This window comes from Amphiprion ocellaris, chromosome 2, assembly GCF_022539595.1.
Source record: "Amphiprion ocellaris isolate individual 3 ecotype Okinawa chromosome 2, ASM2253959v1, whole genome shotgun sequence".
In the NCBI taxonomy this organism is placed as follows: domain Eukaryota; kingdom Metazoa; phylum Chordata; class Actinopteri; family Pomacentridae; genus Amphiprion; species Amphiprion ocellaris.
Genome location: NC_072767.1, coordinates 19002090 through 19015164, shown reverse-complemented (window position 1 = coordinate 19015164; position 13075 = coordinate 19002090). Strand labels below are relative to the sequence as shown.

The 13075-nt window shown below is 38.2% G+C and overlaps 1 protein-coding gene across 2 annotated transcripts in view; it reads right to left on the bottom strand.

The window, feature by feature from the left end:
• Nucleotides 1–13075, bottom strand: part of LOC111578446 (collagen alpha-1(XXIV) chain) — a 97272-nt gene that overhangs the window by 38526 nt on the left and 45671 nt on the right. For both annotated transcript variants that reach the window (XM_023285266.3, XM_055018233.1), the window contains exons 15-24: nucleotides 11227–11280; nucleotides 10880–10924; nucleotides 9980–10033; nucleotides 9483–9536; nucleotides 7901–7954; nucleotides 5740–5793; nucleotides 5586–5639; nucleotides 4405–4449; nucleotides 4142–4195; nucleotides 3367–3411 (exon numbers count right to left, since the gene is read on the bottom strand). In XM_023285266.3, coding sequence (XP_023141034.3) covers nucleotides 3367–3411; nucleotides 4142–4195; nucleotides 4405–4449; nucleotides 5586–5639; nucleotides 5740–5793; nucleotides 7901–7954; nucleotides 9483–9536; nucleotides 9980–10033; nucleotides 10880–10924; nucleotides 11227–11280 — 513 coding nt within the window. The remainder of the gene's footprint in view (nucleotides 1–3366; nucleotides 3412–4141; nucleotides 4196–4404; nucleotides 4450–5585; nucleotides 5640–5739; nucleotides 5794–7900; nucleotides 7955–9482; nucleotides 9537–9979; nucleotides 10034–10879; nucleotides 10925–11226; nucleotides 11281–13075) is intronic.

Here is a 13075-nt window from a genome sequence, read left to right as displayed (position 1 = left end):
ACACATGATTATTTGCTAGTAAACATGACATACTTTTGTATGGTCGAAATCTGTTTCACAACCTATATGAAACTGATAAATTATCAGGCTGAGTTCCAACGTTTTGCTTTGTGTGCACCAGTGTCTTTTTATAATTGTTCCCCATGGAAGAAAGTGTATGTGGCCACATGCTGCCAGCAGCAGAAAAAGCACTGCACTCAGCATTTTTATGTAACATGGAAAAGAAAGCTTTGCTTATTTATTTAAATGTAATTATGCAGTAAAAATCGTTGTCCCTGAAAATCAACGATTGTGATAAATAAGTGTGATCTCGGTACTGATCAAACATAATCTTGGTAATTATTTTAGCCATGATCTTGCAGCCATAGCACCCTGGCAGAAATTTCCTGCCACAAACAACATATGGGCACCTGCCCTCATTCAAAAGGGCCAGAAAAGTTTGCAACCTTGTTGTGACTTGTGGAACTAAAACATTGTCTGGCAAGAAGGAAGAAAAACATTTCATGGGTGCAATAACAATGACTGGGAATTACTACTTGGATATAAGTTTTACACGATGCAGGAATTCAAAACAGATGCCCCCCTTCCCACCCGCCCCAGCCTTCCCCAAACAAGCAAACCTCTCTGTAAAGAAGTCCTTATGGGGAATACACAAGCTAACTTAAATGCAGTAATTTAACTTATGAGAGGAGTTTAACCATTTCCAGATCAGTCATGTGGGACAGGGGCTATGGTTTGGACCTGTGCCAGCTTCTCCACTGGACAATCTGGAGTTCAGGACCAACAGGAAGATTTATGGGTGGCTGGTTAGACTTTCAACCAGAAAAGGCCACTGGGATTTTGAAACTTTGTCATTGTGTTTACATTTATAAAACAATGCCTAGTGTGAAAGCATTGACAATATGAACAGTGGCAACAAACAGAAAAGATACAAGCAATGCAGCCACATGCACTTAACAAGGGTCAAACTAAAGCCACAATACTGCAAGTGCACAGAACCACAGCACTTGCACTGAGCCACCAGGACACTGAATCTGTTTTTTAGCGTTAAAAATTCAAATGACTGCCCAAATGCAGGCCACGGTGGCCAACCACTAAAGCCACTGTGGTCAGACTGTGGCTGTCTCTGTTGTGGGGGACCAATGTCAAGTGTTGCTTGCGATATATTAACACTTAATCTTTAACAGGTCACAAGATTCTACATGACAGCTATTCTATGATTATGGCATTATTATTGTATACATTAATTTATATAATATATGAATACAATATAATAATATACTTGTTTATTTTTATTATTTTCTAGTCTATTTTTGCATACCTCTATGTATCTAGAGAAGGGGAGAGAAAAGAATTAGAGTGAGACAGAAACAGATCTCTAATACAAGCAAAATAAGATTTTGTTCTATTTGCTATTTACTAACTCAGCTAAAAAGTCTAACAATGGGAAAGTGTTACTCATTTATCATCCCATTAAAAGCATTGCCCAGCTGAATGCAAGATAAGATAAGATAAGATAAGTTCTTTATTTCTCCCCACTCCAGGGGAAATTTACATTGTTACAGCAGCTTTATTTACAATATATACAAGGGTGGCAAAATTTTTTAACAGAAAAAATAAAAATAAAAATAAAGTTTAAAAGTGCAGAAAGTAAAGCAGCTGAGCAATGGTTTAGTAGCAGAGTGTTAGTGAGTGGATGCAGCCTGCAGGCATGAGAACAGGAGCTCTAAACTGACCTCAAATCCCTTAATTGACCTCAAATCCCTTAACTGGGACATGAAGTAGGACAATGTGGTACCCTATATCACTTACCAGAAGGAAAAGGTTTTTTACAGGCTTTTCCATGTGACAGGGCCTTGACATGGGAGCTTTAACAGTAATGTTCAGAAGGTGATCTGGTTTCTCAGCCTGCACAGCCTCAGTTACAAAAGTACTGCTACACCCATTAACCCTACATTTGGGGAAGAAATCCAACCTAAGTCACATAATGTTAAGAGTATTAAGGGTCTCCCTCACACGTGCCTCTTTCTCATGCCCTCATGTAAGTATGCAGGGAGTCGGTAACATGAAAATCAAAGCATACTGGCTGACATGTCAACCACAATTCAAAGCGCACCTGTAGTTTGCCTCTGATTAATGTTTTATTAGTGTTGGACTGGAAAGTGAGATGAAAATCAAACACTCAGCAGCCAACTTAAATTGGCTAAAATATACAATGCTCTTAAAACCTCCAGTAAAAGTTCACTTGAAACAGTTTATGTGAGGCCTCATGGTGATACAGGGGCACTCAGTGAAGACGGGTGGACTAAGGCCTTATTGCATCAACCCTGGGTTAATAATCTTTCTCAGTTTCTTACACGTCTAATTTATCTGGAAAGTGATGTAATGGCATTCATTAGAGCTGCCATATGTTTCAGAGTTTTTTCTCTCTCTGCATAGCCCCATGGTTCCTGTTTGGCTTCAAAGGCCCCTCTGCTCAGTAACTGCCTAATGCTTCTCATATGTGCGCTGCAGCAACACAGTCCGACATGGCTCATTCAGTTGCCTCTACTATGTACAGAATGCAAATATTAACATTAAGGGGCCTCCGGGAAGGACAGGCATACTTTGGATGTTCAGAGCAGCTGTGTCCGTGTGAGGATTTTACAAAAGGGAAATGTCCCACCATTTCTCTACAGTATCCGTGTTTGGTATAAGGCATTAACTGACTTAAAATAAACAGACAGATATAAAAAAAAAAAAAACAAACATGATTTTGCAGTTAATTGATAGCTTTAGAAATAAACAAAATACAGATTTTTGGGACACTTAAAAAAAAGCCACTTTTTAGCCATCAGCATTACCTTAAGTTATTCCAATTTAACAACATGCAACATAATCATGATTCTTGGGCAACGAACAAAGAACACACTTTTGCAGACTTTAAGCCTGAAACAAATGTGCAAGCCCAAATGAGGTCACTTCCACAGAGGATCTCTGATGGGTGTTCCTTCTGCTCTACTGTGGTCTTCTGCCAGTTTCATGATGAAAACACTACTTGGTGGGACAGGATCCACATTTCTTTCAGCAATAAAAAAAAGGCCAGGAAGACATCAAGACACCAGAAAGTGCTCCTGTGACTTCCTCCACCATTGCCACACTGGAGCAATTCAACAGCTTTGCGGAAGCAATGCATTCATTATCTTAATCTAATTAATTTTGAGCAAACTATTAAAAACGTTTAAGGAAAGGAACTGAAACTAATAAAAAAAAACCTACAGTATAGGCTCTATACCAACACACATGCAAAGGGATTTAATGAAAAGCTACAACTCCACAGCATGATGGATGTTAATTAATGTCATTAGAAGTGTGAAAGCGACTTACTTGCGGTCCGATTTTTCCAACATTTCCCATGTCCCCTTTCTCTCCCTGTAAGCAGTCAACATCAAACAGTATGCTGGTTAGCTTCCTGTAATTTAAGACATCTCAGCCACCATCCTGCACAGCTACATGCACAGTACTCACAGGATATTACAAGTGTAAAAAGGAACACACACACAGACTGCATGAGGCTGTGAATAATTTTAGGTTGCTTCTTACTGTCTGCCATCAACTGAGATGATGGCCCTGGAAGAATTTCATTTTCTCTCCTAATTAAGAGCATGTTTAGCTTAAGCAATACAGGGTTCAAAAACATGGTCTACCACATAGTCTATGTGATAGACTGTAATTCAGAATTATTAAATTTTGAAACACGACACCTTAATCATGGCACAGCATTTGTATTAGGTTCAAAAGCCAATAAATGAGGGTTATGCCAAGAATGAATGAAACAATGCTGTGCTACCTATGTATAAAAAAACTGAACTGGCACTGTAACTAAAGGTAAAATAATCTAAACTGAAAAGAAAATGTGCGTCCAGTGCAACGTGTTACAACTAATACTAAGAGACTTTCATTTTGCTTTAAGTGCTTCTAATAGTTTGTTATTTGCAGTTTGATATCCCTTCAATATAAAAAGATGCCAGCTACACACATGACCTACCCTGGTTTGTACTAACAACACAAAAGTTAAAATTAGTTGGGAATTTGGTAAGGGTCATATGTTTTTATGTTCACTATACTTAAAAAAAACTTAGAGTTATAAAAGCAGACCCACCTCTAAACCCTCGGGGCCAGGTTCACCTATGTAGCCTTTCCTTCCAGGTCTCCCCTACAAAGACACAAGCGCACACAAACACACACGTGTTGATCAAAAGATAGTAAAGCTCACAACATTTATCTCATCTCCTCCCAGCTGCTTCCTAATGGAACTTCTAAGGGAATTGTTTCATTCAAACCACCTCCAAAAGGCTAAACATGTGAGCGTGTGTGTCTTTGTGTATTTGTGTATATCCACTGTGTGAATCTGTGAGTTCTTACATTAGGGCCAGTGCTGCCAGGTGGGCCAAGTGGTCCTTCCTCACCCTGCAGAAACAGCACAGTTAAACCACAATTTTTTCCCAAACAGACATACACAACAGAACGCTACTGCTGAGTGAACACAGCTGGAGGACCGTAACAAAAGAGCAAATATACACATGTATTAAAAATTGGTAGTGTACAAAAAAAAACTGTTACTTTTTAACAGTAACTATATTATTATTCCTAACCCTGTATAGCTTAAAATCTCAAGAGACATGCTGACACCAACTCAGTAATAGAAGGAACTCATTTATATGGTAAAACTAAAAAAGTAAGAATTCTTCAATCCTTTACATACTGTATGTATGTAAATGTAATAACATGATGACGTGAACGTCCCACAGACATCTGGTAGTCTATCACAACATCATATAAAAAAAGTCTTGAATGTACTACACACTGTACATATACAATAGTGGATGACTCAAGCAAAAAAAAAAAAAAAAGTCTGGCTACTGCAATCCTAATAATCCATGTGAGACGTTTCTAAAAATACCTCACTGTGCTCTTGCAGCATATGAAACCACACCTACAATACAATAGAGACTACAATTACCAGATAAATATAATCTAGTTCTATTTTCTATCTATATACCTGTGTTTGTGATCTCACCAAGCCTGTATATTTTACTCAAGTACAAGCGCTTAAGTAAATGTGGTTTGTTACTTTCCACCTCTAAGCTCCTGGGTATTAAGGCTTGTGCCAACACTTTTATCTGAGTAGGGTTTGTGATAGCAGAGTACACTGGCCAACTCCTCACCTTTCTGAATGGGTGCCAGGTCATTTCTGTAATGATCAACACGATAGAAAAGCTGTGTGTGTTGTACACCTTCCAAAGACTTCTGTTCCTTTTTCCAAGGCTGGAAAAAATTTCTACCTTGTTTTTATAAGCACCCAATAGTGAATCATGACTTCACCCGGTTGAACATGCCCCGAGAGATATAGCAGAGGAAAAACTCCCCCCAGCACTTTGGGATTTGACTAGATGCTGGATAAGACGTACTGTGATAATGAATCTTATCTTAGACTAATGATCAAATGGAAAACCTTTAATGAGCCATATTTTCCATTTCTCTGTATCAGTGAAACAAAAGCTGAGCAGACATGCAGAATAGAGTTGGATGTGTAATTGTCTCACCGGTGTTCCTTTGGGCCCTGGCGGGCCTTGTGGCCCTCTTGCACCCTGCAAACCCTAAAACACAGTCCAATGCATAATTTCAACTCGATGAAGTAAATTGAAGGATGAGTGAATAGAGAGGGAGGGAGGGAGAAAGAGAGATATGTTGTTCTACCTTTGGACCAGGTGGACCATTGGGTCCTGGCACTCCAATGTCCCCAGGAAACCCCTTGCAAAGTCAGGACAGAGACATTATTATTACATGTTTTCATGTCACCTGCCATGACTCACATGGCTTTATTTGGTTTGATCAAAAAACATTAATTTAAATCAATGCAGTCCTGGGTAAAGTATAGGAGGCACAGAAGTGCAATCCATGTAAGAGGGCAGGTATATAATGAGCTTACGTATGTGTTCATACAGCAACGCCTACTTGCAAATCAGATAAATACTAAGATAAGATCTTAAGGGGTTGCTTCTCGAACATAGATGTAAAAATACTGATGGATTGCTTCTGAGCTGAAAGAAGCTGAATACCTTCAGACACGCATGCTGTGACCCAATCACTCCCTTCAGAAAATACAGCTGTTGGCTGTGGCACATGTGACTTTTGGTGACATCCTGACTGCAGTGTGTCTTTGACATTTTCCATGCTTCTCATGCGCTTTGCAGCATCAACAATGACTCTTGACAAAAGATGAGGTATTTTATATCTAAATACAGGCTGTGGGAATTTGGCAGAAGAGAAGAACCAAGGGACAAATTATTATAGTTTTTTTAATACAATGGATGGAAATTGTAAGGTATTGGGGTCCGAGGCCTGAGCTCAAATTCTATTTGAAAATGAAGCAGGAATAATTTATCACTGTATCAGACAAAATCTAATCTTACTAATATAAATGCACCGTATAATATTATAAAAGTCTGTAATCAACAGGACCTAAGTATACCACAACTACCAGCCTCAGTAGGCTGCACTCATTATTTCTGGCATGTTAGACTGTCACATATCTAAGTGAAACTGTTGATGTATGGGTTGGCAAGGGAAGAAAAGGTCATAAGATTATCAAAAGGTCATCTACTGACCAAAGACACCTGTTAAGATTTATGTCATCAGATTTATAGATGTGCAAGAGGAAATTTTTGCAAAAGAGGAAAGGCGTTTAAGTCCCAAAAAAACATGAGTACCCACAGCAAATGCAATACTAAATGAAACCATTCATATCTTGAGTACAAAGTTTAGAATATGATCTGATGACATAACTAAAGGAAAGTCTGGAGAAGGACCAACATTTAAAAAGTTCACCTGGCAAGCATGAATGTGTTCATTTAAATCACTGTGATCTGTAAGATTTAGGTGTTTCACATAACACCATCTCAAATGTCAGAGGATCAGTTCTTTGTGGGACATGAAAATCTGTATTAAATTGCAAAGTAATCCCTCCATTAGTTTTCAAGACATCAGAACATAGATCAAAGTGAAGATCCAGCAGAAATAGATAAGGAAGGCATACAATCAGTAGGATTTATAGGGGCCATGACTGCTTAGCCATCTGGTTAAAACCTGTCATCAGCCATCTGGATTGTTCTTAATTGTTTATATGCAGTTCACTGTACTAAATACATTTGCCCTACAACATATGTCCATTGTTAACAACACCCTAGGTTGCAGCTACAACCTGACATGTATGCAGTGGAGACTACATTTTTCAGCTGCTACCTGCTACTTTAACCCCCCACAGTGTCTATCGTTCAAATGTCCTTATATGTGATCATAATCTTGAGTGGGAGCAGCCATAAAAGAAGCACTCTGGCTTTGCGCCAAAGACAAAGTCTTTTTGTCAACTATGTTTCTGTGCATTTAGATACTATGCCACAACCCACTGACAAAGGCTGAAAAACTTCTCTTTACTTACATTTATTCTCACTGCGTTTTTACAGCAGCAATTTCATGAGTGAAACCAGGTTTATACTTTGAAAACAAATACTGGAACCCATCCTGGACAGCTGAATACTGACCCTCTGTAAAGCACATCCTACTTAATTTACCTGCAAGTATTGTAGATGCACAGGAATATGAATTTAAGTTATTACACCTGAATTGTGTAATTCAGGTAAATAAAATCATGAAATAATGAACTACTAATGCCACTGTTCATGCAGTGTCATCATGAGTCATTTTATGTGGACTGGTTTTTGCTGTAAATGTTTCTGCATACAGATCTGACTGTATGCAGAAACAGGTAGTTGTCATAATGGTAATATAAAAAACTAATTAATACTTGATAGCCAATAAAATGTGTCAAATATGAAAGCTTGTCACATGTATGTCCTACCTCAGGTCCTGGTGGCCCAGGTGGTCCTTGTGGCCCCATTTCTCCAGTTTTACCCTGTTTACAATACAATAAGATACAAAGACAAACAGAAATAAGTAACTGCATTTTTTTTTTCAGCTTTACTTATTTGTTTTCCATGCATTTCTACACTCTCTTGTGCAATTCCTGTGGGTACTACTCATTGTAAGGGTACAGTATGTTCTTATAACTATTTCACATTATTGAATAAAAGCTTAATCACACTGACGGGTGTAGAACGGCCAACATCAGTGGCAATATAATGCTGCTTTGTATCTTATCAGGTATCAATACTTAATTCAGGTCACTCAGTTCATCACTAGCCATGCCAACTCTAACCCGAATTCTTTAATTCACTTCATTTTTAGCAATTCTTGTTTGCTTAAGCGTAATCCACATAAAAAGCATTCGTAGAAATGTATTTTACATCTTTCTTTTACAGAACACAGAATTCCACTCTACTAAATGTGTCATGGGGGTTTTTGTGTGTGTGTATTTTGTTTTGTTTTGCTTTGAGTCTCCAATGAGAACTGTTTAAATCAGACAAATATCTTGCTATTATGTTATTCAGTAATAGTTTTCTTGATTGATTAGGCTTTTTGGTTTCCCTTATCACCACACTGTAGTGGAGGAAATCAGTAAAATCTGCTGATTTCTTCCTTCAGAATTTAAACTTCAGAAGTTAAACTTCAGAAGTTAGTCATAGTCTTACACATGTCTTAGCAAATTTCTGTAACTTTTTGCTGAAGAACATTTTAGTCAAAATGTAGCAAAAGTAGTTTGCTGAAAACATTGAATTGATTAAGGTTTAGTAGTGCTAACTTTGTGGTGGCGCTGTGAATCTTCTTTTTCTTGCTTCACATCATTAAATTAGTTAAACCCTGTGGTTATTCTCATTATTTAAGACCTGTAGCAATTTAACTTCTTCCAACAGCTGACGCTGCATAGAAACTAGAAGCTGTGGACAGGAGAGCACTTTGAATTTTTAAAAAATCAGCTTTTAGGAAAGTTTCCAATAATAAAGATAAGATAAAGTTCTTTATTTCTCCCCACTCCAGGGGAAATTTACATTGTTACAGCAGCTTATGTAACAGTAGACGTAGTGATAAGAATAAAATAATAATAGAACAATAGTAATAATATTTACAATATATACAAGGGTGAGAGATGAGGATAAAGTGGCTTAACAGAAAAAATAAAAATAAAGTTTAAAAGTGCAAAGATGTCTAATTTTATTTCCCTTGACAAGCAAAAAAGAAGCCGTTCAAAATTTTTATTCCCCTTTATTTCTCCCCGTATTGGAGTGCTCTACCCTAAGCTGAAGTGTTGTGAATGTCATCAAATTGACTTTAGCTTACAACCCAAAAGAAAGAAAAGAAACAGATCTAGATTTTATTGCAGTACAAAATGTTTACTTGGCTTTGTCTATTAAAGTTGAATAAAACCTGCGTAAAATGGCACGCATACTCTACAAACATGCAAATGCACAAATTCTAACACCTTCACTAATAGTTACACATACAGCTTTGCCTACACAGACACATTCACACTCACACGAACGTACCGGTGGTCCTGGTTTCCCTCTGGGCCCAGCAGGACCAGGTGCACCAGCAGCACCCTGAAAATTTCAAAAACAACATTCTCACTTTGGTCTTACACATCCTTTTGTAAGCATGTTTCATCCATTTCCATACAAAGCACTGCATGTCTGGATGTGCCTGTGTACAAACCCTTAATGGCATGGATCAAGCATGATGTGATGACTTCATGTGATTAATGAGCCAACATCTGCATTCATTTTAATGCATTTCTGGACTGGAACAGTGTTGACTAATCTTTTTCTGATTTTGCAAAGACAAATGTTCTGCTTTGTCTGAGAAAAACAGATCACTTCTACATGTTTAAAAAATTAAGAAAAACTGAAGAAAATGCATTAATTATGACAGTGTTGTCAGATCACATGTGAAGCTAACAAAATGAAAGTCATGATAAAAATTTTATTTTTTCCTAATTTGCAAGTAATAATAGATGTTTAATGTTAAGATGGCATGACAGACTTACTTTGTCACCTTGGTACCCCATCTCTCCTGGCTCGCCCCTTGGTCCCATTTCACCCTAGATTTCACAGTATCATAAAGAGATATAACACAACACTGCCCTCCCACAATAATCATAATACGACCACAAATAAGAGATAGACACAGCAACTACACAACACATTTGTACAGTATAATATATTCACATTGTGCAGGAACACCTTTAAACTGTAAAAGCAATCTGCAATCAAAAGTTTGATTCAGCATTCAAATGAAAATGGAGGATTTCAGAGAAATGAACTTAAAAACACGTTTATTTCCCCCACAATATGTCACATTATATCACATAGCATATATGACTGATACCAGCTAAAACTTGGACATTAGTTTTACAGTTAGTATCCATACTGCTACCAGTATTAAACAGAAAATACTATACTGCTGTATCTTGACAGGGAATGGCAAACTTCTCAGATGTTAGTTGTAATGTTGGCTAACAAATAAGCAACGTAAATCACCAAGCAAGACAATTGCCCTGTTCTCCACTGGTTCTCCTGTTGACTATATACACTAAAACACTTTTTTTGCCTTTTCAGTGTCAAAATTACCGTCTTGGTCCATATGTCATATGGCTAAACTCAACCTAATTTCTTCATTTTGTGATGACACAACTAGGTTTTTTTAAAAATATATATATATAACTACTCTAAGTGCAGTGCACACTTAGATTTTTTTTTTTTTTTTTTTTAAATGTTGTTTCTACTATTTTTTCCTACACATTAACTCACTTGGGCTCCCAACATGCAAACTGCTCATGAAGGGTGTGTTGGTGGCTGTGCTATTAAAATGCATACAGAATCTCTAAAAACGGGCTAGTGCTACATTACACACAGATACACTGCAATAATATAAATATTTAGATCACCTTATCACCTTTCAATCCAGGCAGGCCAGCTCGTCCTGGTGGGCCCTGCCACAGAGAGAAGAAAGGGTTGAAGAGGGAAAAGAAACGATGCTGATAACAGCTGATATTGTGGAAAAAGGTTCTAAAACTAATTTGTTCTATTTAGTTACAGTAACTTCTATAAAAATTAATTACGCTCACATTATATTTATATATTTGGGCATGTCGAGGTATACATATGCGTTAACAAAAGATGTAAGATGCAAAGGGACAGAATACATATTTTACAGATTGAATAAATAACTAACTATAAGGTACAGTGTTTTCCTAAAATTTCGAACATCATCAGTAGCCAATATCTAGCCTACCTGAGGTCCCACCAGACCTGGAATTCCTCGTGGTCCCTCAAGCCCTGTGTCCCCCTGTGGAGAGGAGAAAACAATGGAATTTATGTATCACAGTTACAAAGACACAAACACACACCAGCTGGCATATTTTTGATCCCGTCATGATGTTCTTTGGACATGAACACTATTTCGCTTTGTGCAGTTTCCTACACAAAGCATTCCTTTTTGTCACAACCTTCGCAAAGCACTAAGCAGTGCTGACAGTCCATTCAGTTATTTTGTGCGGGTCTAGGCTTTGCCCTGGTCACTACTGCCAGCCCACAACATCCACTCTAATTGACAGGGTGAGGTGTGAATAGACAGAGTGGCTGGACCAAAAAGTGGCCTTTGCAAGCAGGCAGGTGGGCCAGTCAGCCAGCCATCCAGCCATCCAGTCAGTCAGTCAGCCAGCCATCCAGCCATCCAGCCAGCCAGTCAGTCAGCCAGTCAGCCAGTCAGCCAGCCAGCCAGCCAGCCAGCCAGCCAGCCAGCCAGCCAGCCAGCCAGCCAGCCTGTCCATCTGTCTGTGTTATATGTGAGCACCTGCATAGTGGATCATTCTCACAAATACACTCATAGACATTTAACTAAATGCAGCTTTTATATATAGCTACTATACGTGGACATGGACAATAAAGTTTTTATTCAGGAAACCAGACAGCCTGCTTACTTGATGTATTTTTTTTTTTGCTTCAAGACAGAAGGAAGGTTTGAAAATGTTAGGAGTCAGTGTGAAGAGATGTCTCTGTCAAAATTTGTTCCAAAACAGGCAAGAGGAAATACAATGTCATAACTAAGAATACAAAAACTGGAAATTCTAAAATTACTATTATTTCTCTACAGTCGAATCTGAGATGGAAAATCCTACCATAAGAAGACGATTTTATCTTTTCCTCTTTTTTGGGGGGGCTAAGATACCCCTAAAAATCTGTATAATCTGTCAGTCTGCCTTCTCTCAGTCAGTCTACCCAATATCCTAAGAAATACCAGTGAGAGGCGAGTGAGAGAACATGGTCAATGTTATGTCATCATGGACATGTGGCTTAAAGTAGAGTCCATCTGGACCCTGTAAGGTTGGTGTTTGATGCTGAGGCTCCACTGTGGTACTGCAGCAGGACAGACACAAATCACATATGTTCTATCAAAAGAGCTTTCAACTGAGAGCACATGAAAAATTACATACTGGGAGAAGTAGAAAAGAGAAAGACAGCTTTCTCCTAAACTCTAGTGTCTGCTAGTCCAGCTGAAGTGATCTGGTACGTCAACATCACACACATAGACTTGGCTCAAAATGCTGTCAATATGAAGACCGGCTGCCAAGTGATTAGAGATCATCCAAACCACTATCTGCCAGCCACACGAGAAGACAAGTGATTCAAGATTTGATGAAAACCAGACTCTGGCATTCCTGTGAATCTTGTTTCAAGACAACCACTGCAGCCACAGAATATCCAATCAAACATAAAATGCTTATGCACTCAGGGTATCATCATAAGCCCATTTACATTTGTCATTTCAAGAGTCTCATATCCAGACAAACCCAGATGAGATTTAAGTCATTGTAATTTACACTTAACCACATATATGTGTCTCTGTTAGCCACATTACAAATCTGATTGGCTACACACAAAAATAACTTCTGCACTTAATAGCTTAAGCAATTAATTATGAGTGAGACTCAAGTTTTATTGCCCTTACAGTCTCTAACTCAAGTTCCTTCCCTCTCTCACACAAATCATTGTTCTCTCAACCTCACAGATCATTCAGCTCCACTGTGTGCCTCGTATTTTACTGTATGTGTAGAAATTGTTGGAGCCGTTTCTCTTTGCTG